This window comes from Lactuca sativa, chromosome 2 (genome assembly GCF_002870075.4).
Source record: "Lactuca sativa cultivar Salinas chromosome 2, Lsat_Salinas_v11, whole genome shotgun sequence".
Lineage (NCBI taxonomy): Eukaryota > Viridiplantae > Streptophyta > Magnoliopsida > Asterales > Asteraceae > Lactuca > Lactuca sativa.
In genome coordinates, this window is record NC_056624.2 from 150,885,573 (window position 1) to 150,908,945 (window position 23,373).

Below are 23,373 nucleotides of genomic sequence, written 5' to 3' on the forward strand. Positions count from 1 at the left end.
AAATTTTCTAAGAACAGTAAAAGAAAATGTTAACAACAGAAAAATGCTATCAATTTAATTTCACCTTGTAACATGTTGAGCAAGGTGTATATCCTTTATGTGAATATATGTTATTGCAAATAAATGACATTTTGTCTTAGTATATAGACATACATCAGAAAACAAATGGATTTTTACCGTCATAAGTATGATAATTAATTAGTTGTTGTATTGCATGTTATTTCACTTTAGTAAAAGGTATTTATACATACCGGTAAACAAAAGAGTTTTTACCTTCACAAATACAGTAGTTAACCATAGTAAACAAAGTTATAACTATTATATTTAAACGTTTTGATAAACTATAATAGGTATGGTTTATGTTTCCATTAACACAACAAACATATTTCGGAAAGTCTTATTCCCACAGAAAAAGGTTCTACACTCACGCACACCACAGGTAAACTTGTTAACTTAGGTTGTGAGACATTCTCTCCTCATACGTTCGAGTACGGGATCCAAATTCCTGGTAGTTATAACCAGAGTCTCTTGTAGGGACAACGTGATAGTTGTGTATAGATTTGTATTGGGTTAGACACCCCACACCTGAGCTGCTTGCAACAGCTAGACCGACAGGTCTGTGGTGACAAGTGTCATATCAGTTTTTTCGACGCCTGAGAAACGTCATGGCAGGTTCATTTAGTTATAGTATGGTTATAGCGACTCACATAGGAAGTTAACAACTCATAAAGTTTACGGGAATTTTTATAAATCAAAAAGGGTTTTATATCAATTTAAAATCACTTTCTATATCAATAAGTACGGATATTACTGTACACTTTCGGTCTTGGTATTTAGGACTACACGTCATTCATTACGGGATTTTCCCTCAAATCAAAAAGGGGTTTATGCCGATTTAAAACCACGGTTATATCATTAAGTATGGAAAATACTTGTTTATTCTTGGTCCTGGGATTTAGGACCACATAACTTTTATAAGGAAAATATTGGATTTTTCTTGGTAACACACAACACATTACAAAGAACGGTTTCCAAACTCTTTATCCAAAAAGCTTATGAACTCACCAACTTAATTGTTGACACTTTTTCAAAACTACTTGTATTCTCAGGAATTCAGTGAAACAGGAAATCAACAGCGTTTTGAGGATGGGACGATAAATCGTCAAACAATTCATTTTGTCATCATAATGTAATTGATTTGAATCATGTAAACATATACTTTCGTGTAACTTTTTCAATTATATTTATGATGGTTGTATTTACTTTGAGCACTATTACACTCGTTGTTGTGATACTACATGAAGTCCTCCACCCCCACACGTTTCCTCCATCCTTGGTTTGGGGGTGTGACATCATCTAAGCCGGAGGACGAGATGAGAGAGTACTACCCCGAGCTTTTTTCGGATGCAGCAACAGACTTCGAGGACGAAGTCTGAAATAAGTGGGGGAGAGTTGTAACACCCGGTTCGCGTTTGAGAAGAAGAAGGAAACTTGGGAGATCAAGAGAAAGCAAGAAGATCCAGAGGTTTTGGCACATTTCCAGTTCATTTGAGGTATAAAGTTGGTACCTTGACTATTCATTTCTTAGATCTCCATGTATGGCTATTTTCTACATTTTCTAAGCTTTAGAAGTGTCATATTCAGGATTTTGTGGTTATAAAGGGGTATGACTTCAGATCTGGAACCATTGAGGGTTCCCATGGCATAAAAATGCCAACTTTATTGCCATAAGAGCCCCATGCATCTTGTAGACTCCATTTTAGGTCCATTTGAGCCAAATACCCCATGCATAAACGTAAAGTTAGCAACTTTACATGTATTATGGACCCTAGGAGGTTAGATCTATGTCTTCGATGTGTTAAACTCGACTGAAATCAACTGTATGGACATGGAATTTGGGGGACTCGGCGAGTCATCCATGGGACTCGATGAGTCGGGGTATGGTTCCCCAACCTTTTCTGTTTTAGATTGAACTGGTTGAGTCTAGAAGAGGACTCAACAAGATGGATGTGAATATGGACCTGGAAATCATGGAACTCGGGGAGTTCAAGACAAATCCCAACTGCATTAAGATGTACTCGACGAGTCCAGAGCTAAATATGCCTTCTTGCATGAAGAAGGACTCGACGAGTTCAAGGATGAACTTGACGAGTCAGTGGTAGAAGGTCCCGACTTTGTATGAAGAAGAACTCGACGAGTGGGGTCGGGGTTTTAGTGTTTTGAGGATATGGGGACTCGGCGAGTTGTTGGGTCAACTCGGCGAGTTGAGTCAACCAGACGTTGACTTTGACCTAGAGTTGACTTTGACCAAGGTGTTGACCTTGACTTTGGCTTTGACCTGAGTAACCCTTGTAAGGGTTAAGAGTATGTAATGGTAAGCTAAGGCTGGTTGTTATGTGTAGGAGTTGAGAGGAGTTGATCCCAGCATCGAGGACTGTTCAGTTACAGCACAACAATGAGGTAAGTTACCTTCCAGTAGAAGTGGGTCTAAGACCATAATGCCGGCCCACTAGTAAGAGCTTGTAGGTAGATGATTGTTTGTGTGATAATTGTTTGGTATGCCACTATCTGTTATGTTCTATGTGTGCTATGATTCTATGTGGTAGTGGTAGGGGTGAAATAGTCTCCGATATCCAATTGAAATAGACCGAAGGGGAGGCCAACACCCAGATATGCTAGGCAGTTATCCGGTTGAAATAGACCGAAGGGGAGGCCAACACCCATATATGCTAGGCAGTTATCCGGTTGAAATGGACTGAAGAAGAGGCCAACACCCAGACATGCTAGGCAGTTATCCAGTTGAAATAGACTGAAGGGGAGGCTGACACCCAGATATGTCTGGCAGTATGTGTTATGCATGTTATTTGGTATCATGAGGGAACTCACTAAGCTTTGTACTTACGGTTTTCAGTTTTGGTTTTAGGTACCTCTTCGTCAAAGGGGAAGGAGTTGGCACGGTAGCAGCGCATCGCACACACATGATTTCCGCATTTTGAGATCCATGAGATTGTACTCTGGCATTATTACTATTGATGATATCATTTTTTAGACATGTGATTATGGTTTTATGGATTTATATGATATTGATGATGTTTTTCAGTAAACGGTTTTATAAGTAACATAATTAAAAAAACAAAAATTTTGGTCTTGAAAATTAGGATGTTACAGATTACCCATGTTAGATATTCTACAAGTTTTATTTCATCGACAAATATTACTTCTTTGGATGTTACAAAAAATATATATTTTGATGCAGTTGTGATCACTATGGTTTGGGTTCTATAAAGATTTCACAACAATTTGATTTTGGAACAGTCAAACTCGTGAAATCGAATATTTTTTATGATATTGTCACTCGTTCATTTTTTGGATTTATAATAGAAGGATATAACATGAATCGGGCAACTTGGATGTGTAATCCTGTATATTACCACTCATTCGTTGTAGGTCTGATCTAGATGGAGGGTGATAGGGGCAACCGCCTAGGCCCCATCTTTCCAAGGTGGCCAAAAAATATTTAGGTTATGTAATATTAATATAATCAGTAGTCTATTTTAAAGAAAAAAAAAGTAAGATAAATTATAGGAAGCAAGAAAGAGCTTGATACATTAGTGTAAGCAAAAAGGAGCAAAAGTATACATAGAATTATCATTGTTCATAAAGAAGATGGATAGGTACAATGAAAATGGGGGAAATCAAATCGACATATTTAAAACTGACGACCTATAAAGCAATCATGTAATGATATAATATATTAGTTGATTATGTCTTCTTAAGTTCCAAGTCTTAACAGTTAAGATCTCGTGCATATAAAATTTTACCAACCACTCTAGTCACTATAACATCCATAGAGAGAAATTTTTGAAAGTTGAAGTTATTAAAGAATTACTTAAGGTAATCGTTGTCACAAGAATTGTTGAATGATTTGACTACTTTATGTATGGATAAAGAGATGCTACATAAGATTTATCTTGATATATATATTAGAACGAAAAAGAAAATTAGTTTCTGTGGATTTAAATTCCTGACCAATCGGATAGAATGCACACGACACAACCACCAAACATTTTTTTTATCTTGATACTATTATTAATGATTTTGTATATAAAAGACTACAAAAAAAAACATTTTCTTTAAATTAGTAGACTTTTGTGAATTATTTGGTTATACTTATGTCTTTAAAAGTCTTTCTATTTCCACTCACACCGAACCTAAATTATATTTGGACCGCACCTGATTCGTTGATATTTTTAAAATGCTATTCAAAATATCTTTCTGAAATTGTATTACTATTACATATCATTATCTTGTAGTTGTAGTTATCGAGAAGAGTCGTAAAGATTTAGCATAACTGCCTTTTGTGGACAGGATTATCATCAAGCGTTTGTAAGTTGTAACTTGGCTTTTCCAACCAATAATAAGAGAGTAATATATTGCAAATTGCCAAATTCTAATAACATTTGTTGTCCTTTTAACTGGAGTTTATCACGTGCTCTGTATCATCTTACTATATTATAATGATAAAAGCCAAATCCTCTAAAAGCATTTTCACAAAAATCCTTTCATGTGACATGTGATAAGTCATATAAGTTGTTGGAACGTTTCAAGTGTTTTTGATAGTTTCAAACTTTACAAAATATTATAAAAAATTCCATTATGAGCATTTAGCATTATTAACTAAAACAAAATACAAACTCCTTTTCTTCTCCAAGCAATAATCTTAAATTGTTCTACAATTTTTGTACGAAAGATCACCATCTAAAAAAAGAAATAGAAACGTTTAACAAACTGTTCTTGATCATCAAGATCCCATGACTCACAACTTTGACATGGAATAATCCAATGCATCCACAAGAAAATCTACACATAACATGAATACAATGTTAAAATTCATTCAGTAGATGAAAACATGTATTTGATATATGTATTATGTATATGTGAAAGAATACCTGCATCATCTTTATTGAAGCACATAGGTGGTTTTATCCTAAAAACATTCCCATGTAATCCACCTTTTCCAACCAGAACCCCGAGCTCTTCATTCACAATAATATAATAAAAACAATGATATCAGGGTCAAAATGGGTAATTCAAAGTTTTCATACATAACATACCTCGTAGTTTTTCAAACAAAATGCCAGTTTCGCCCTTTGCTGGTGTCTTCTCTTTCCGATCAGTCACAAGCTCAATTCCCACCATCAATCCTCTCCCTCTCACATCTCCAATCACTAAACAACAACAACAACATCATCAACATCTTGTAAACCAAAATAAATAAGGAAATGTTTATGAAATATAAAGTTGAAGATCAAATTATTACAATCATGTTTTTGTTGAAGATCTTTCAATCTCCCAAACAAATGGGAGCCCACATCAGCACAATGTTTTTGGCGATTTTCTTCGTCAAGAACTCTAAGCACTGCAAGTCCTCCAGCTGAACACACAGGGTTCCCTCCAAAAGTGTTGAATTGTATTTTTTGAGACATTACTTGTGCTATTTCAGGAGTTGTAACCACAGCTCCTAAGGGTAATCCATTTCCAATTCCCTGGATCCACACATAAGGGCAATTTTGTAAAAAATCCATGACTTTTTCTATTAAGTCGTTCTGAATGGATAGATGATGTTCTTCTGGAGTAAGTGGTGTTGTATAAACAAAGACTGTTTCTTCTTTTGGATTGAATGAACAGTCTAAATATGAAAAAAGTTGACCGTTTTACCCTTCTGTCTAGAAGTGATGCTATACTATAAAATTGAAATTGGAAATCACTACAAATCAAACATTGTATTTTCATGTTAATAGTTTTCAGCTTATGATAATAGCAAAATCATCTATAGTGGAATATGCCCAAACTCAACCGATTAGTTTTTAATAGTTTGATTAAAGGGTAGAAACATTAAAAATGATGTCTTAATGGATAAAGACACCCTCGTTTCACTTACTCCTTTAAACCCATCTGTTTATATTAAGTCAAAAAGAAATATCACTATACATCTATCCAGATTAAGTTCTATCCCCATTAAGTCCATTAAGTCAAAAAGAAATGTTTTCATGATTTAAAGGTTACCTTTGCCATGGTGACAATATCTGGAATTACATCTTGTGTTTGGAAACCCCAATAATGGCTTCCTGTTCTACCAAATCCAGTTTGAACTTCATCAGCAATACAAACACCACCTGCTTTACGCACCATTTCATAAACCCGTTTTAAGTAACCCGGGGCCAATTCCACTGCTCCCCCAACTCCCTTCAATCAAGATTCCGATTCCGTAGTTGTAATCAAATTTGACATAACAGAAAACAACACAAACTGATGATATTTAGTTTTCATCCCATCCTAACCTGAATGGTTTCAGCTATAAAACCAGCAACTCTTCCTGAAGTTCCATGATCAATGTGATCTTGAACATCTTCAGCATATCGAATCCCATCTGACCCAAAGACCCCACGATAGGGGTTTGGATTTACAACATGATGGATTTCACCCTACATAGAAATATAATGTGAAATTTGCAAAAAGATTGAAACTTTTTTATTCAAGATTTAGGTTTTATGCATGCCTGTGGTATTGGGTACTTCCATGTGTTCAAAGCTGTTAATCCAATTGTTCCAGCACTTCCACCATGGTATGCATTTCTCAAAGCAATCATCCCAAGGTTTCCACTGTATAGTCTAGCCATTAACATTGCAAGCTCATTTGCTTCTGTCCCAGAGTTTACAAAATACACAACCTGTTATTATGTACATAGAAATGGACTCTTTAGAAATCAAGCAATTGATAAATGATGTTTGAAATGAATGTATTTGAGAGAAAAAATGACCTTTAGATTTCCAGGCATCTTTTCTGCTAGACCTTCTGCAAAATCACCGATTGCATGGTGTAAGTATATAGTTGTAGCATGTTGAAGAAGCTTGTTTTGCTCCTCGATAGCTTTTAGAATTTCAGGATGACAGTGTCCACAAGAGACAGTTACTATTCCAGCAAACGCATCAAGATAACGCCTTCCACTTTCATCAAACAAATATTGCATTTTTCCTTCAACTATATTAAGCTGCAAGGATAATCCCATTGTGAAAAGGGTTAAATGTTCTTACGTTATCAGAGGTTTTCACAGATGAACACAATAGTAAGTGAATCAAGTACAAGAACACATTTGGGGTTTTACAACAAGTCTAATTGCTAATTGGAAATGGCATTTACAAGAAGATACAAGACTTAAAGTGTGTACTCTTTCAAAACCAATCAAGATTTGGGCAAAAATATTGAAGGGTGTTCTTGGGGATTTTTTTTGATACAAAATGTAAGCACGAAGGTTTGCATGTGAATGTGGACATATAATAGTGGTTGAAATGATCATAAGCAATGAGAGGGAGAGAAGATTACTGGTTTCTGGTAGTAATGGAAGAGAGAAGGGCCAAGGTACTTCTTTCGCTTTTCGAATACTTCATCGGCTAATGGACCTTTGTATGGAACCGGCTGGTAATCAAAAGGAGGAAGCTCCGGCGGCTGCAATGACGAAAACCGGCGGAGGGAAGGAAGATTGGACTTCAGATTAGAAACCCACATCGCATTTGCGACATGATTGAGGGTTTTTCTGTTCATGAGGTTTCTCTGTACCCCCATTGATCGTTATCGCCTTATCGGATATTCACAACACAAGGATAGATCACTCGGGTTCTAAACTCTAGCAGCAAAACTGGCAATTTTGGGGGAAATTGTTGAGAAGAAAGAAAGGGTGGTGGAATCAGACTTGCTAGTTTAAGGTATAAGACGCAAGATATGACATGGTGACTTGGAATGCCGTGGACGAAAGATTCCATCTATCCATTGATTTACCAAATATTGAAATGAATAAGATAGTGAACAACTCCACTCACTGCTTTATGCACTAAACGACTAAACTCCAAAGAATTGTTAATTTTTATAAATGATTCATAAAAGCATCAAATATAATGTTCGATCTCTATAAACAACTTTTAAAAAAATTACAAAAATCATAATGACATCCCGGTTTATGCATGTTGGGTGTCGGCATCCAAGAACATGAATCATGAATCAGAGTAGGTCCCATGCTCCCATTACCTCACGCAAATGAATTGTATATCGTTTCATTCATTTGCATCCATGCATTTTATATACAAAAAGGGGAGATTAAGCTTGTGTTGTGGTAAATTATGTTTTTATGGAAAAAGAGGGTTATTTTAGCCCAACCAATTTATCTTATTTGTTTTAAAAAGTCATTCAATTTATTTATTTATTTTTACTTTTAGTGAATGAAGTCTGGGCTTACCGTTTTAAAAGATTCTTATTTAACTTGGTACCGGGTAAGCGGGTAGAATATGTGCCTTGACTACTGTTTGACCATCAACTACATAACGCCATCCAAACCATGAACCTAGTTTTATTTGTTTTGTAACCTTCTTCTTCATCCCCATTTCTTCTTTTCTTCATCTATATCAACTGCACAAGACATTTGTTTCTGCACATACGAACTCTGCTTCTTCACCCCAAGCTTCTTTTTTGTTTCCATCTCTACCATTGGTGAAGACATTTTGGGTATTTGTTTCTGCTGCTTCTCCATCTCCACCATTTGTACATACGACAGTGGAGCCAGAATCGAGGCTGAGAACATGTATGGAGGTAATGTTTGTTATGTTCTCTTGGAAAAAAGGCATGAAGATCTTGTCGGGACATCATGCTCACCAGCGATAGGGAGATGTTTACACCCCCCTCTCTCGTCGTTGGAGTACCAATAGGGAGATGTTTACACCCACCTACACCATTAATTTATCTTCATTTCTTTTTCCCTACGATACATTCAACACCGACATCAAACAGAGATCCAAACAACATTTCTCCAGGATTGGATTGAACGCATATTTTATCACTCTATTCCATTCTATCAATCTCTAACTAGATCTATTTACATATTTGTATGTTTAACAAATCATTTCCATAAACACTCACATGGATCTCATCTCGCGTCTAATAAGTTTTAGTGGCTTTCTTCGAATTTTAATCAGCAATAAGGCTAAATTCCAAACCGATGAACCTCCACTGAATCCCCTGGAACTCGCCACGAACCTACATTTATCCCTCCCTATTCTTCCTTAACTTACCGGAGATATGAGACATAAAATGAAACATTACTTCCATCTATCTTCTCTATCTAGCTCTCCCACTCTCTAATGCTTTCTATCTCACTCTCATTTTCAAGTTGGAGAGAAAAAGACACAAGACGTGACTTTCTCTCTCTTACGTGGCATATTAAACCGGTTGTAGTCGGTTAGGTGACTAAAAACATGTCAATACTCACTTTGTTCCCTTATAATGCAAGAAAAAGAACTTAAGGAGCCATTTAAACCATTTTGAGAAAGTTTGTTGGGTTAGAATGACATTAACCCTAATAAATAATATAAAATATTTGTATGTAAGACTATTTGGGTAATATATATATATATATATATATATATATATATATATATATATATATATATATATATATATATATAATTAAAAGAACAAAAACATAAAGAGGATATATTTATTAAAACAAATAATTTTGTAATAAAAACTAAAATAGAAAGAAATTTACAAAGGTGGGGATAAAACCGTGACAACCCCATTTTCACGGCCAGAAAAGACCGATTTGTTTATTTATTTTAAAAATCAAAGTATCCTTTTTAAAGAATAATATTGCAGAATTTGTTTCCCAGAAAACATGATAATGATATAATCAAAGCATTTCCGAAGAAATGCACTTTGTTTTTATTAAAACATTGGGATATATTCGTCAATACAGAAACATAAGCATAACGAAATATTACAAGTCTTACAGTAATGAAACCAGCGGCTTAATACTCCGTGAGTCTCTCAGCATAATGTATATTTCATACCGCTACCTCTGATACAATAAACTGAGTGGGTCAGGTTAGGAAACCTGGTGAGTACATAGGATTTTCAACGCACAATAATATAATTATTATGGTTAATCATTAAACAATTAACCCAATTTCACATCCTCGTTATCTTCTTTATTCTTAAGGATCTTCCCTAAGAATCATATATTCTTCATTTATTCATTCCTAAGGATTGTCCTAAGGAATAGGCACGAAGTCCATTGTTGCCAGGGTTTATCTAACAGACACTAAGTCCATAGCTGATGATGTTATCTATTAGGCACAACTGCCAATGTTATCTATTAGGCACAACTACCATTGTTATCTATTTAACACCAAGCCCATAGATACCAATGTTCATTTATAAGGCACTAAGTCCATAGCTGCTAGGGTGTTTAGAGTACATCTGGGGAACACATAGTTTAAAAACACCTACAGGTTGCAAGTCTGCTAGCTTTCCACTTGACCGTCTAGAATAATCCGTGGTTGTTATCTATATTCTACTAGATGATTAGATTTGTAACGCCCCGATTCTCAGGTATTCATTACGTAAGAATTATTGGATGAAGCCCTACTCGATGAGTCGGTCGAGTAGCGGCGGGGTGGGACCGCGTGTTAAGTGACCTACTCGACAAGTCCACTTTGGGACTCGGCGAGTAGGAGCTGGCAGATGAAACCCTAAATCTCGGGGTTTGCACCCCTATTTAAAGGAGCCTCATCCTCCTTTGGCCTCCTTGCAGTCTTTGAGAGCCCTTAAAACCCTAATACGTGTGTGTGTGCCATTGTGTGATGGAAGCTTGAAAAGAGGATTTTGGAGAGAGAAGGCTTAGAGGAGAAGGGTATTGGAGGAAGTGGAGTGTGGAAATCAGCTCTTATCTCAGTCATCATCTTCTGGAGGTAACCAAATTGCCTTTCTTCTTGTGAATCTCTTCCATTGTTGAGTTTTAGGGTTTTCGGTGAAGTATTAAGTTGAAAGGATGAGCTATGGGCTAGATATGAGGTTGTAACTTCAGATCTAGACCCTCCTTGGATGCTAGAATCATAAAGTTGTTGTATTGGTTGTGATTGAGGTCCCTCTTAGACTTGAAGCTTCATTAAGAACTTAAAATAGACATTTAGAGCCTTTATAGCCATGCATGCACGTAAAGTTTGCAACTTTACGTGATAAGTATGCCCTAGAAGCTTGGATCTGTGATTTGGGGCCGCTGCATGGCTCAAATCAAGTCTATATGGAAAAAGAACTGAATGGACTCGGCGAGTCGCAAGATGACTCGGCGAGTCATATAAAGATGGTCGTGGACTCGACGAGTTGGATGAACAACTCGGCGAGCCCGATGAAGATCACCATAAGACTCGACGAGCTGAAGAACAACTCGGCGAGTCAGATGAGTTTTCCCTAGATTATGTATGCGTGTGTATTTGTCGAGTTGCAAGGAGGGAACTCGACGTGTGACCTTAAGTTTGATTGAGGATCAAAGGAACTCGACGAGTCACTCCGATGACTCGGCGAGTTGGAATGTACTTTAGGGAACTCGGCGAATAGCCAAGGGTACTCGGCGAGTTAAGGTCAACATGGACTGTTGACCTTGATTGAGGACTTTGACTTTGACCAGGGGTTGACTAGTGGTTTATGGAGTACCTTGTAAGGTTAAGGACTTATGAGTATGATGTACTATGATGATAGGTGTTGGAACCTGGGTCAAGTGATCCGAGAGTTGGAGTTTACCTTACTTGTCGACATATGCGAGGTGAGTTATCCTCACTATATCGATAGGGTCTACGGCACCAAGGTCGGCCCTTTAGTTGTTATTGTTATGGTATGTTGCATGTGGTTATGATTTGTTAGTTCGGAATCGAGGTAGACAGTATGTTATGCTTTTATGATCCGTAGGGATTGGTGTGTTAGTGACCTGATAGGTCGGTACTCTAGTTACAGGAGAATTCTATGATTATGATCGGTGAGATAGATATGCTTGATATTTGTATATGCCAGTATATGATAGCTATGCGCACATGGTTACTTGCTTGTTGGTTGGGTTGAGGTGGTCCTGCTTTGTGCTGAAGGCCAACATACCATATGAGCGGTCCGGGAAGACTGTAGGCCCAAGTGGCGGACCAGTCATGCCGAAGGCTCGGGATAGATTTAGACAGACTGTAGGCCCGGTAGGGCGGTCCAGTCAGGCCGATGGCCTAGTATGCATGATGATTGATTGATTATTATTGATATGGTATTGTCAGTGTGGTATTGGTATTTTGGGGGTAGTTCACTAAGCCCTCGGGCTTACAATTTTCAGTTTATTGTTTCAGGTACTTCAGGAGTCCATGGAAAGGCGAAGGCGTGACTGTACCGCTCCTCATCCTTATGTTATGATTTTTGGGGCACTCTGATAGAAAATGATTTGAAAACATTTTGTAAACGATGCTTTACGGTTTTTATTTATGATTGAAAAAGTTTAAATTTGGCGTGAAATTTATGGATGTTATAGGATTAGCTTTAAAGTCAAGGCTTCTCGTCATCTTTCACCTTTCATCATCTATATCATCTTTCTTCTCTCATCATCCATATCATCTTTCATCTACCCATCTTTACCCAATATATTTATAGGTATAAAAATACATACACAATTTAAATCAAGTAAAACATGTATAAATCGTTCATCTAGCATAGATATCAGGAACACATATAATAAGCACATATAACATGTATTAATATTAAATACTTCATATCTATGTGTAAGATGAAAGTAACTATGCACTCACTTGTTAAAGTGACGACTTGAAATTCGGGAAGTGCTACGCTTCTAGCAACTGTCTTTTCCTTTGAAGTAACCTAGTGTCATTATCACTAAGTTTTAGTCTAATATTTATTGCGACTAATTATTAGTCTAGATTCGTCATTAACTCAAAATCTACTTCAAGATCTATCAAGTAAGGAACAACTAGGTAGGATCACATCGGAGGTAGGGTCTGTTTGGTATACGAAGTATACTATTTGGAAATCCCACTTTAAACACCTCACTAAATCCAACATAAACATCATCCCCATAAATAGATCAATAAGTATAACGACTTGGAATAATTGATAAATCTTTTTTGTAGGTTCATAATAACAATAATGAACTTAAACATAAGTTATACTTAAAGTACGGTAAGCATAACTCAACTTATAGGTGGTTTAGCGAGAAACCGAGCTCTGCATGGGCAGAACTTCTAAGACGAAGGCTCTACTTCTTGAGGCTTTCTGGCGCTCCGAGGCTTCGCTACTAACACCTTGGAAGTGCTAGAGAAAAGCCTTGAGGCTTTAGGGGGGGGGGGGTAGGAGATAATTGGTTGAAGAGGTGTGAAGAATTGAGTAAAAATCGCCATCTATTTATAGGCTGCAACAACCGAGTATGCGGGGCGTACGCAAAAGGTACGATGGGTGTACTCAGGCCACGTTTTGCAATTTGGTGGCAAGCCGTGGGAAGAAGGTGTGGTCTAGATCATGTCATGTGTCACTCTGAGGTTAATCTGAAAATTAATCATCTTCTAAAATCTGTAACTTTCGCATACGGGCTTCGTTTTTGACGTTCTTTAGATCCACGCGTAGGTATCAACATGATCTATAATTTTCGTTAGACTCCATCGGCTAATTTTGACTTTATTTTTAAGTTTTACTGTATATTTTAACAAGCTTAGATAGTTAAAGTCTGTTAAAAATTCATAACTCTGTCATCCGACGTCCGTTTTTTACTGTCTTTATATCGTCGAGCTCCTATTAACGATATATTCAATTCTTGTTAAGGTTGTGCTGGCTAAAAATTGATCGATCTAAAATTCGATTTCCAAGCTGTATACTGCTAGGCTGGAGCTTAAAAAAATCGTAACTTCCTCAAATGAAGTCAGATTTGGATGTTATTTATATGCATGCTCTCGGTTTAACATCTACTACAACTTTTGTTTAGATTTCTAAGGCTAAAAAGTATTTTGTCAAAAAAAAATACTTTTTACGATACGTGAAGCCGTGCCAATTTATCGCGAAAATTCAACGGGTCATAACTTCTTCGTTAATAGTCGGATTTTAGTGTTCCTTATGTGTACGGAATCCTTGTGATATATATACTATAAATTTGGTTAAGATTATTTATTCTAACTAATATTCTATCAAAAAGTCATTTTGAACGCTTATTATCTCTAAATTGACTAGCCTGAATCTGCAGGCACTACAAAAACTTTCATTTTAAAACATTAAACATATGCTATTTTACGATAACAGTCTTAGAGAACAAACAAGCGATTTGTAACATCCAAATTTTCAGGTATAAGTCTTTGACCTTGCAACTTTGTGGTTTTGGAATTTCCTCGACGCCATGGCATGGTTAGACCGTTGCCACAAGATGGTGATCATTTAAACACCATGAAATGGTGAGATATATGCCACGGTGTAGGGGCGGATGACACACAAAACCCTAGATCTCGGGCTCTAAGCCCTATTAAAAGGATGTTATGGTCAGGGTTTCGTCCAACCTCACCCTCCATCCTCCAGAATAAGAAACCATTATCCTTATGTGCCTTGTGTGTGTGTGTGTGTGTTTCTTGGTGTTTTGAAGCTTAGAGAGGCCATTGAAGAAGAAGTGGTGTTTTGGTGAACCCACGAGCATCTAGCTACATAACTCGGCCTCTTGATCCTTCTCTAGACTTTTGTAAGTCTTCTAAGCTCAACTTTATGGTTGTTCTTTGTAAATATTAAGATAATGAGCTTATTTCTCCGTGGTGTATTCTTATGAGTGGTTGGTGTTGATAAAGTTTGCAACTTTATCATTCCTTGAGGTCCCAAGAGCTACATATGTCCTAAATCTGAATTGATTAACTTGTTTGATGCCATGCATGAGGTCTTGATCCCATTTTACCTAAGTTTGAAGGAGCACATGCATTGGACATGCGTGTCCATAAAGTTACGATTTTTATGATACCTTGTGATACAATGAAGCCTTCTGGAAAGTATAAAGGAATGACTCAAGGGATTAAGCTCTTAAGAAGGAAATGTAGATTCTGATCGAAAACCACGACATGGACAATGAGTGCCCATGGCATGGTGGCACACTGGAACGTGTCTGTTTTGTTCGGACGTGACCACGACGTGGCTTGATGAGTGCTACGACATAGTGGAGGGTTTTCTGCGACTGTTTTGTCGTCTGAATGTCACGGCGTGGTTAGGGGTTAGCCACAACATGGTGGCTGACTGTTGACCTTTGATCGTTGACTTTGACCGTTGACTTTTGACTAGGTTGACTTTTAGTCAAAATGCTAGTTTTGGTTGGTAGATCGAGGCTTGACTTTCTGTGATTCATTAGGTGGTGTGCTATACTAACTTCCTGTTTTTGTGAGTTGTGATTTAGTCTACTCTGATTAGCGTTGAGTCTTCTCATTATGCTATGTAGGACATTATGTGTCGTTTGTGCTTGTTTTCTTTGTGACTCTTGTTGTTATGTTTGCATGAAAGACCATGGGGCGATCCCATGGAAGTTGTAGGGGTGTTGCAAGACTACAAAGTATCCCATAGCATTCACTTGGGTTGAAATAGACTCGTTGGCTAAAATAGGTCATTGCAGAAATGGTTGTAAGTCTATGTAGCCCATAACATGTCACTTCGGATGAAATAGGCCTGTTGGCTTGGGTTATATATGGTATGTGGTATTTTGGGGAACTCACTAAGCTTTATGCTTACGATTTCAGTTTAAATGTTTCAGGTACTTCCAGTAGTAAGGGAAATGAGTCAGTCTAATTGTGTCGCATCCACTAATGATTTCCGCACTATGAGATTTTGGGATTACTTTGATTTTTTATGAAAAAAAATACTTATGTTTTTGATTACTTGACTTGTGAAGTTTATGGAATGGTTTTGTTTACTTTAAAAATTGATTTTTTTCCTTGGTATTTTTGGGATGTTTCAAGTTGGTATCATAGTCTTGGTTTGAGGGATTCGGGCATACTCGATAGTGTGTCTAGACTCAAAATGAGGATATATAAAATCTTTTACAAGAAAACGATTTTCTAAAAATGTTTTGTAAAGAAAAAGGGGTGTGATGCATGCAATCAACCAAACCCAAGCAAATAATGCCCATACATGAATGTTATGTTTTTGCATGATATGATATAGGTTGCATGCTAGTGTTAGGCTAAGGATCTGCTTAGGGTTGCATGCTAGAATACCTATTTAGAAGAGATGCATGCTACACATGTTATGTGTTGATAGAGAAATGCTTTAGGATTTGTGTTGCTGCTAGTAAATAATTTGATGAATGCATTAGGGTGGTATGTAATTAAGACTAGATATCCTTAGAATGTTTGGTTCAGCTTTATTGTATGTTATTGTTTGATGAAGGCCTTAGGGCAGAGACATATATTCGAACGTCTATTTTATTTTGATTATGTACAACCTGCATTCGTGAGATGATTTATCGGCGTCAGCAAAGATCTTTCAGCATGTATGGGAAGTGGAATCCTAGGAAGTTTATTAGTACATAGGGTTTTGGGACCAATTTTGCAATGAATTTCACACTAAGGGCTGAAAGGGAAAAATACCTGAATAATGAGTGTTACAATATGTTTTTTACCTTTATATTTTCCTTTCATGATGGTGATGACCATCATCTATGAGGTTTTGGTTTTGGTTCTGGTTTTGGTCCAGGCTCTAGAGTTGGATCAAGTGATGCAAAGTTACACGAGTTTATTGCAACAGAGATTTCGCGAGTAATATTAGAGGAGACACATGTCATGTTCGGTACAATCAAGGAGGGGATAATAGAGTTGATGGATGAGTGCATGCGGTCCCTTCGTGTGGAGTTAGTCGTTAGTCAGTTTGGGCACACACTCTCATTTTCTGAGATTTTCGTGCTTGTGAGGCTCTTGAGTTCTTCAGGAAGAAGGACCCCATTTCCAACATGTACTGGGGTGCATATACTGAGTGTTCCTTTCACACTAGCTTCTACCCTGAGGGGTCGAAGACCATATTTGCTACATGTTTGTTGAGATATGGAGTTCGCGATTGGTAAGAGGAGGAGGGTCGTGGTCTGGGAGCCGAGGCCAATGAGGCTATGAATTTAGCATATTTTGTTACCAAATTCAGATCAAATTTCGTACCTGTTATCGAGGTGCGAAAGCTGGCTAGGGAATTTTAGGATCTTTATCAGACAACAGTGACCGTGGCAGAGATCACCACCAAGATTATGGATTTGTTTGTACCGTGGTACATTGCAGATGAGGAAATGAAAAAGGTTAGGTACTGCAACATGTTGAAGGATGACATCAAGGAGTTTGTCAGTATCTCGAGTTTCTAGATATTAGAGAAGATGACTGATAAAGTCCTAGAGCAGGAGATTGAGTTGGAGCTTCAAAAGAAGCAAAAGCCAACACAGGTTCAAACAATAGTGGTTCCAACAAAGAAGTCTAGGAATTCTGATGTTCGATCTAGATACCAATAGGGTTGGGGACAAATCTGGCATGTATGGCAGGTCGAACGAGGGAGATTGTCGTGCAAGTAATTTTGGTGCGGCCAAATAGGGCATATCAACAAGGATTACACTCGTGGAGCATTGATATGCTTCCACTGCAATCAGGTCATGCTTCTTCAAATCTTCCACCTCTGCATCCAATGACTCTCCCAACATCGTGTTTTCCTCAAGTTGAAAGATACAAAACTACTCAAGACCTATTGGCATGTAGGCATCAAGATGGAAATTCTATGTGTGTGCATGTTCTACAAATGAATTCGTACAATGAAAAGTTGGATAAAATGGGTGTCATTTTACCAAGAGAGAAATCCATTGATTTGGTTCTTTCCTCGCTTCCTAAATCATATGGTCAGTTTTTTGAAAACTTTCATATGAGGAATCTCGATGTAACCGTAATTGATCTAACCTAAATGTTGATTGTTGTTGAAGCAGAAATGCTTAAGAGCACATCTAAAGCATAAATGCTTATTAGGTCTAATTCCAAGGTTTCCATGGACATTGACAATGGTGACAATGGTGCTCCAGAAAAGATTTCTCTTCCCAACGGAAAGAGGTTGACCAAGGTCAAACAGTTTGATCGTATGGTAAAGAGAAAGGCTATTTCTGGGATAGTTCCATGTGTTAACCCCAAAGAGTCCATATGTTTCTATTTCCAATTAAAGGGACATTGGTCATGAAGCTGCCCAAAGTACCTGAAAGATCTCAAAGATAGTAAAGTCAAGTTTTCTGACTCTACTTCAGGTACATCCATTATCTAACTCTATTGTTTTAACAAGTTCCTATTCATAAACTCTTAATACATGATATGATAATCACATTTTGATGTTATTGCAGGATCTAAGAGAAAGAAGGAAGCTTAAGCAGAGTGAGCTAAATCTGATCATGAGAAATGGATTTTAGTCACATGGTTCAAAGACCAGAATTTGGAGCTACTACTAAGGAGTTAAGATAATTTAAAACATTGCTATTACTGTTAGGAGATGTCTAGAAACATAGTTTTTCATTTTATGCATTGTAAGGACAAGTTCCAATTTTTCATTTACTTTTAATAAAAGTGAAATTTTGGTTTATCTGGTTGCCTCATTTTATTTATATTTCCTTGCAATGGCATTTATGAAAGTGTTGATAACATTTCTAATATTAGCAATATTAATTGTGGATTTGATTTTTATGATATCGCTTGTGGTATTGTCATAATTGACCAAGTGAAAAGAAATCTCATCACCAACTGGACAGATACCTGGTGTTGTACAAGTCGTATTGTATAGTATATGAGAATCATGTTCATTGGAAAATTATGACTAATTCATTAATCACATGTTTATGTGAGTTAAATGAAGGACTAATGGATCAACTACATATTGATATGGACTTTTCAGATCCACCACAAAGGACAAAAACTTTATTCTTCATAATTTACTGATGTTTCAGTAAATATGGTTGTGTTTATAAGATTAAGCATAATTCTAATAATTTGAAAAATTCTAAGAGTAGTAGAACGAATAAGAAGAATCTATTAGGTAGAAAGATAAAAGTTTCTCCAATCTGAAAGGAAAGGAGAGTACTTTAGTATCATGTTTTATGATCATCTTAATGATTGTGGAGCTATACCAAAATTGATCCTCGAATAACATCTTTGTGCAATTGTACGACTAAGAAGAAGAATCGAACATTGTTGGAAATGGGTCGATCATAGATGAATCATACTTTGTTCCAACCAAGTTTTAGAGTCATAATCTAGTAACTATAAATCGTATCTTAAAACTTTTTTTTTTTAAACTAAGAAGGTTGAAAACACCTCAAAATATGTGGAGTAAAAATTATTTTCTTACCCTAGAAGATATCGAATTAGAGTTGTGATGTTTTCGTTAATCGAGAAACAAAGGATAAACTAAGCCATATTCTATGAAGTGTTTTCTTGTCGGCAACCCATACACACTTTTTGAATATTTGTTTTAGATCTTCAAGGAATGTTCCTTAAGATAAAACTCATATGTTAAGAAGTCAGTGGGAGTTGTATTGATCTTGAGAGTATCAAGAATCAACCAAAAATAAACCTTTAGTTATCATTGGCACGCGACCTGAGGTTAATAACCTATCGTGTTTGGTTGACACATTCTTATTTCTGTGTACTTCTAGTTGAGTTGGATATGCTTATGAGTTCAATGTTTTTCATTTAATTGCAAAAGCAAAACACGTTGGTCAGTGAAAGTACATTGATCAATATGCGTGATCTGCTAACAACATGGAAACATTGGTAGGCCCTTGAGCTACCAGAGGAGAAAGAAATTTAGAATTACGAAGTTCAGTCCATGAAGGAAAGCTAAATTTGAATTTGGTTTTGTCTTAAACCTTATATTATGATTGTAGGTTGCAAATGATAAATAGACATGGATGGGAACGTATGCACCTTGAAATCTATGTGGTAAATATTTGCTCTAATTCATGAAAAATCACTTTTGTTAGTGGATTTTAAAGATCCGATAAAGATCAACATAGATATTGGTTGTGTTAATTGCATTCTTAAATTCATAATATGATTACATCATCCTTCTTCATATTTCGAATTGTAAGGAATGACAAGGAGTTGTTTAAACGTTCATAACATATATCTACAAGTTTTGAAAGGGTTTAAACACACACATATGTTATCCAATAAGGTGTATAAGCTTAAGAAGTCTAGTTGGAGACTTATCGAAGCATCACATAATGAAAATCTGTACTTTGGTAAGAAAGTCAAGAGTATTGATTTCTAGAAGTCCATTTGATTTTTGGGTACATGTCAAAGCTAGTGGGAATTGCATGTTGACAATACTGTTTGTAGAGAACAATGTTTCCAAATTTGCAAATTGCATAATTTGGGAATTGTTTCGCTGTAGTAGACTTTAAGGAGAGGGCACTCATACTTTTTTGAATCTAAAGGTTTAGGTCGTATAGTTTAATAGAACTTAGTTATAGGCATATATGAATATAATGTTGAAATGGTTCAACATATTCCATATATGAAACTATTATAGCAAGAGATTGAACATATATCAAATATAATGAATCGAGTCCAATATGCTTCGGATATAGAATCAATTACATATGTTATAATATTCACGTATTCTGATTTTTCCAAATGCCTTGAGCATTGAGAGGAAATGGATTTGTGTGACTAGAGTTGTTAAACAATTGTCAAAAACATTCTGAGGTTTACTGAAGATTGGTTGCTTATGGACGGTTAGAAGTACGGTTTTAATTTGGATGGACCATAGTGACATGATTATGGGTTGAGATGATTCTTAATCAGAATTGTTTGTCATATGGAAATATGGAAATGTTTCCATAATGGGAGATACTTGAAAATTCTACATGTGAGTTGGAAACTTTATTGCAAGAGAAGTGTTCAAAGAGTGTACCTTGAACTCGAACCTGCATTATTGTAACACCCCAAATTATGAAGGTAAAAATTTTATTTTTAAAACAAACAAAACACCCATTTATCATTTACTAAAACACTTAAAGGTATTTTATAATAAAAACAGTTATCAAAGTACAATCCCAAAATCTCAAGGTTGCGGAAAATATGGGTGTATGCGCTGCAATCAAGCCGAGCCCTTCCCTTTCGAACCGGAAGTACGTGAAACCATAAACAACAATTGTAAGCATAAATCTTAGTGAGTTCCCCAAATACCACATACCATACATAACATATGAGTCATACTTATCAAACATGTAATAGGAGGTACTATGTGCCAACCATAGTCTTTCCATTATGCCATGAGCCGTATCATGGTCTTTCATTGCCAAGCGGGGGACCAAAACCCTAGGTCTTACAGAAAAGTGCTAGGAGCCACCTCATGGTGTTCCATGAAAGCATCATAAAGAGAACTAGAATACAATCTATAACTAGTTATCTACTTAACTGCCAGAGTCCAAACTCTGGTCTAGCATATAGATTTTCCAGGAGCCACCTCCTAGCCTATCATACAAATGCCAAGGGCCACCCATGGTCTTCTTATAATACATAAACCAATAGGTCGACATTGCTGCCTTCGACCCAATAGTACAATGAGGAGACTCACCTCAGACAACTGAAACCCACAGACAAAAATCTAACTGCAGATCCGCCAAAATCTGCATGCTATCAAATACCAAAATGACAACCCATCAATAACTAGATCATGACTCACACTAAGAGTCCAAAGCGGGGTAAAATATCTATTTACCCTTCCTCTAACTTGGCCCAATCTAGATGACCCAAAAGCCTAAAATCTAACACAAGCACTCAAGGCCCAAATATGGCCCAATTTTCCAAATTGGGCCCAATCCCTTTCATGGGCCTTCCCCTAAGAGAGTCTAATAAAGTCTCAATAGCTAAACCATAAAATCCAGATAGCCCAACATGGCCCAAGACAACCAAGCCCATCCTAGCCCAAAGCTGAAGCCCAAAACAAAGAAACCCAAGCCTGATGAGTACGTGAGGCGTACTCAGCCTGGACGCTCAACGTACAGCATGAAAGGCTTGTACGCGCATCATACAAACTTATACACCTAGCGTACTCACAAATCATGGCCAACTTTTCCAATTCATCTCCTAATCCATTAAGAATTTAATCCAAACTCAGATATGACTTCCCTAAGGTGGTTAATCACATAAAGTTGCCAAATTTATGTGCATGAATGGCTTAATGGTGCTCTAGAGCTCAAATGAGATTAATAAATGACTTAATACTCGCATGAGACCAAAACCACCATAAAGTTTGCACCTTTATGCACAAGGAACCCTTAACATGTACATATCTATAAGGCTAAGCTCCAAAAACGTCCTTAATTCCAAATCACCAACCAAAAGGACCAAAATGACCAAAAACATGCCAAGGAGAAGATTTAAGAAATGAATTGGCACGGTTTGAACTTTATACCTCACAAGACACCAAAAGAGGATGATAAAGCAGGATCTCAAAGCCCTCCTCTAAAGAACAAGTCTTCAAGCTGCTTCTTCTTCTTCTTCTTCTTCTTCTTTTTATAAATACACAAAACCTTCCACAAAAACTTCACAAGAGTTCAAGATCACCAAACATGGGCTATGGAACGGATGAGGGTTTTTAGGATATGGAGGTTGGCTAGGAAATGATCAAAAGAGGCTAACATATGGCTTATATAGGGTACAACTTGAAAAATTAGGGTTTTCTTACCTCCCCCTCGTACGCCCAGCGTACGAGTCTACAGACCCGCGGCCAACATCCACTAGTACGCTAGGCGTTCATAAGAGGTATGCCCCGTGTACTAGCTTCTTAGCTAGTAAGCCAAGCGTAAGCTGTTGTACGTCCCGCGTACTAGTTACAAGGGCCAAAACACAATTCTTTCAATTCCGAAGGGCAACAAGGAACATCTCCATTTCCAAGCATTACAACCATCATGGAATTATTTCTAGTCACAAAGTTCCAATGGGACATTCTGTAATATTGGTGGCTCAGTCTGTGTGACTTTGAAGCCTCGACATCACAGAAGATCAATGCATGTAAGATTGGAATTCCAATACATTTTAGACAGTGATAAGAATTTAGAATTGTGAAATGAGCATCTTTGTAATAATGTCCATTCGATCTGTTCACCAAGGAAGGACCATAGAGAGACATAGTATGCATGTTTAGAACATGACATGACTGATGTTATTTAATTCAAATTTTTAGTTGATTACTCGAAGTATCATATAATGAAGAAAGTCTTAATTATTATGGTGATGAAATAATAAGAGTTTTATTTATATTCAAAAAGTTTTGAGACCATAGTTAATTAGTTTATTATTGTATTTCATTTTGCATGTTTTACTTCCCGAATAATTTGATTATTCAAACTCCACAGTCGTTCGTACTTGTGGAAGTAAGTTGTGAATTAAGACTGTCATGAATTGAATTGTAGATTGTCAGAAGAGTTTTAGACATAGCAATGGTATTTCTACAATGTTCATGAGTACCTAGAAATGGAGATTTAAG

At 36.8% G+C, this 23,373-nt stretch overlaps 1 protein-coding gene across 1 annotated transcript; it reads right to left on the minus strand.

The window, feature by feature from the left end:
- Window positions 1–4,639: 4,639 nt before the first annotated feature.
- On the minus strand, window positions 4,640–7,905 carry LOC111918915 (alanine--glyoxylate aminotransferase 2 homolog 1, mitochondrial). Its single transcript, XM_023914538.3, has 9 exons — window positions 7,384–7,905; window positions 6,821–7,051; window positions 6,560–6,730; window positions 6,342–6,485; window positions 6,067–6,246; window positions 5,321–5,546; window positions 5,115–5,228; window positions 4,950–5,036; window positions 4,640–4,860 (listed from the first exon to the last, which is right to left on the minus strand). The coding sequence occupies exons 1-9, from the start codon at window positions 7,621–7,623 to the stop codon at window positions 4,817–4,819; spliced, it is 1,437 nt and encodes a 478-aa protein (XP_023770306.1). The 5' UTR covers window positions 7,624–7,905; the 3' UTR covers window positions 4,640–4,816.
- Window positions 7,906–23,373: the final 15,468 nt, after the last annotated feature.

Bases quoted from the DNA above. Each gene is read 5' to 3' on its own strand.
- LOC111918915 (XM_023914538.3), bottom strand. From the start codon at position 7,623: ATGGGGGTACAGAGAAACCTCATGAACAGAAAAACCCTCAATCATGTC. The intron at 5,547-6,066 runs GTAACCTTTAAA...GTGTGGATCCAG, and splicing joins ATATTGTCACCATGGCAAAG to GGAATTGGAAATGGATTACC. The intron at 5,229-5,320 runs GTAATAATTTGA...GTTGTTGTTTAG, and splicing joins TCTTCAACAAAAACATGATT to TGATTGGAGATGTGAGAGGG.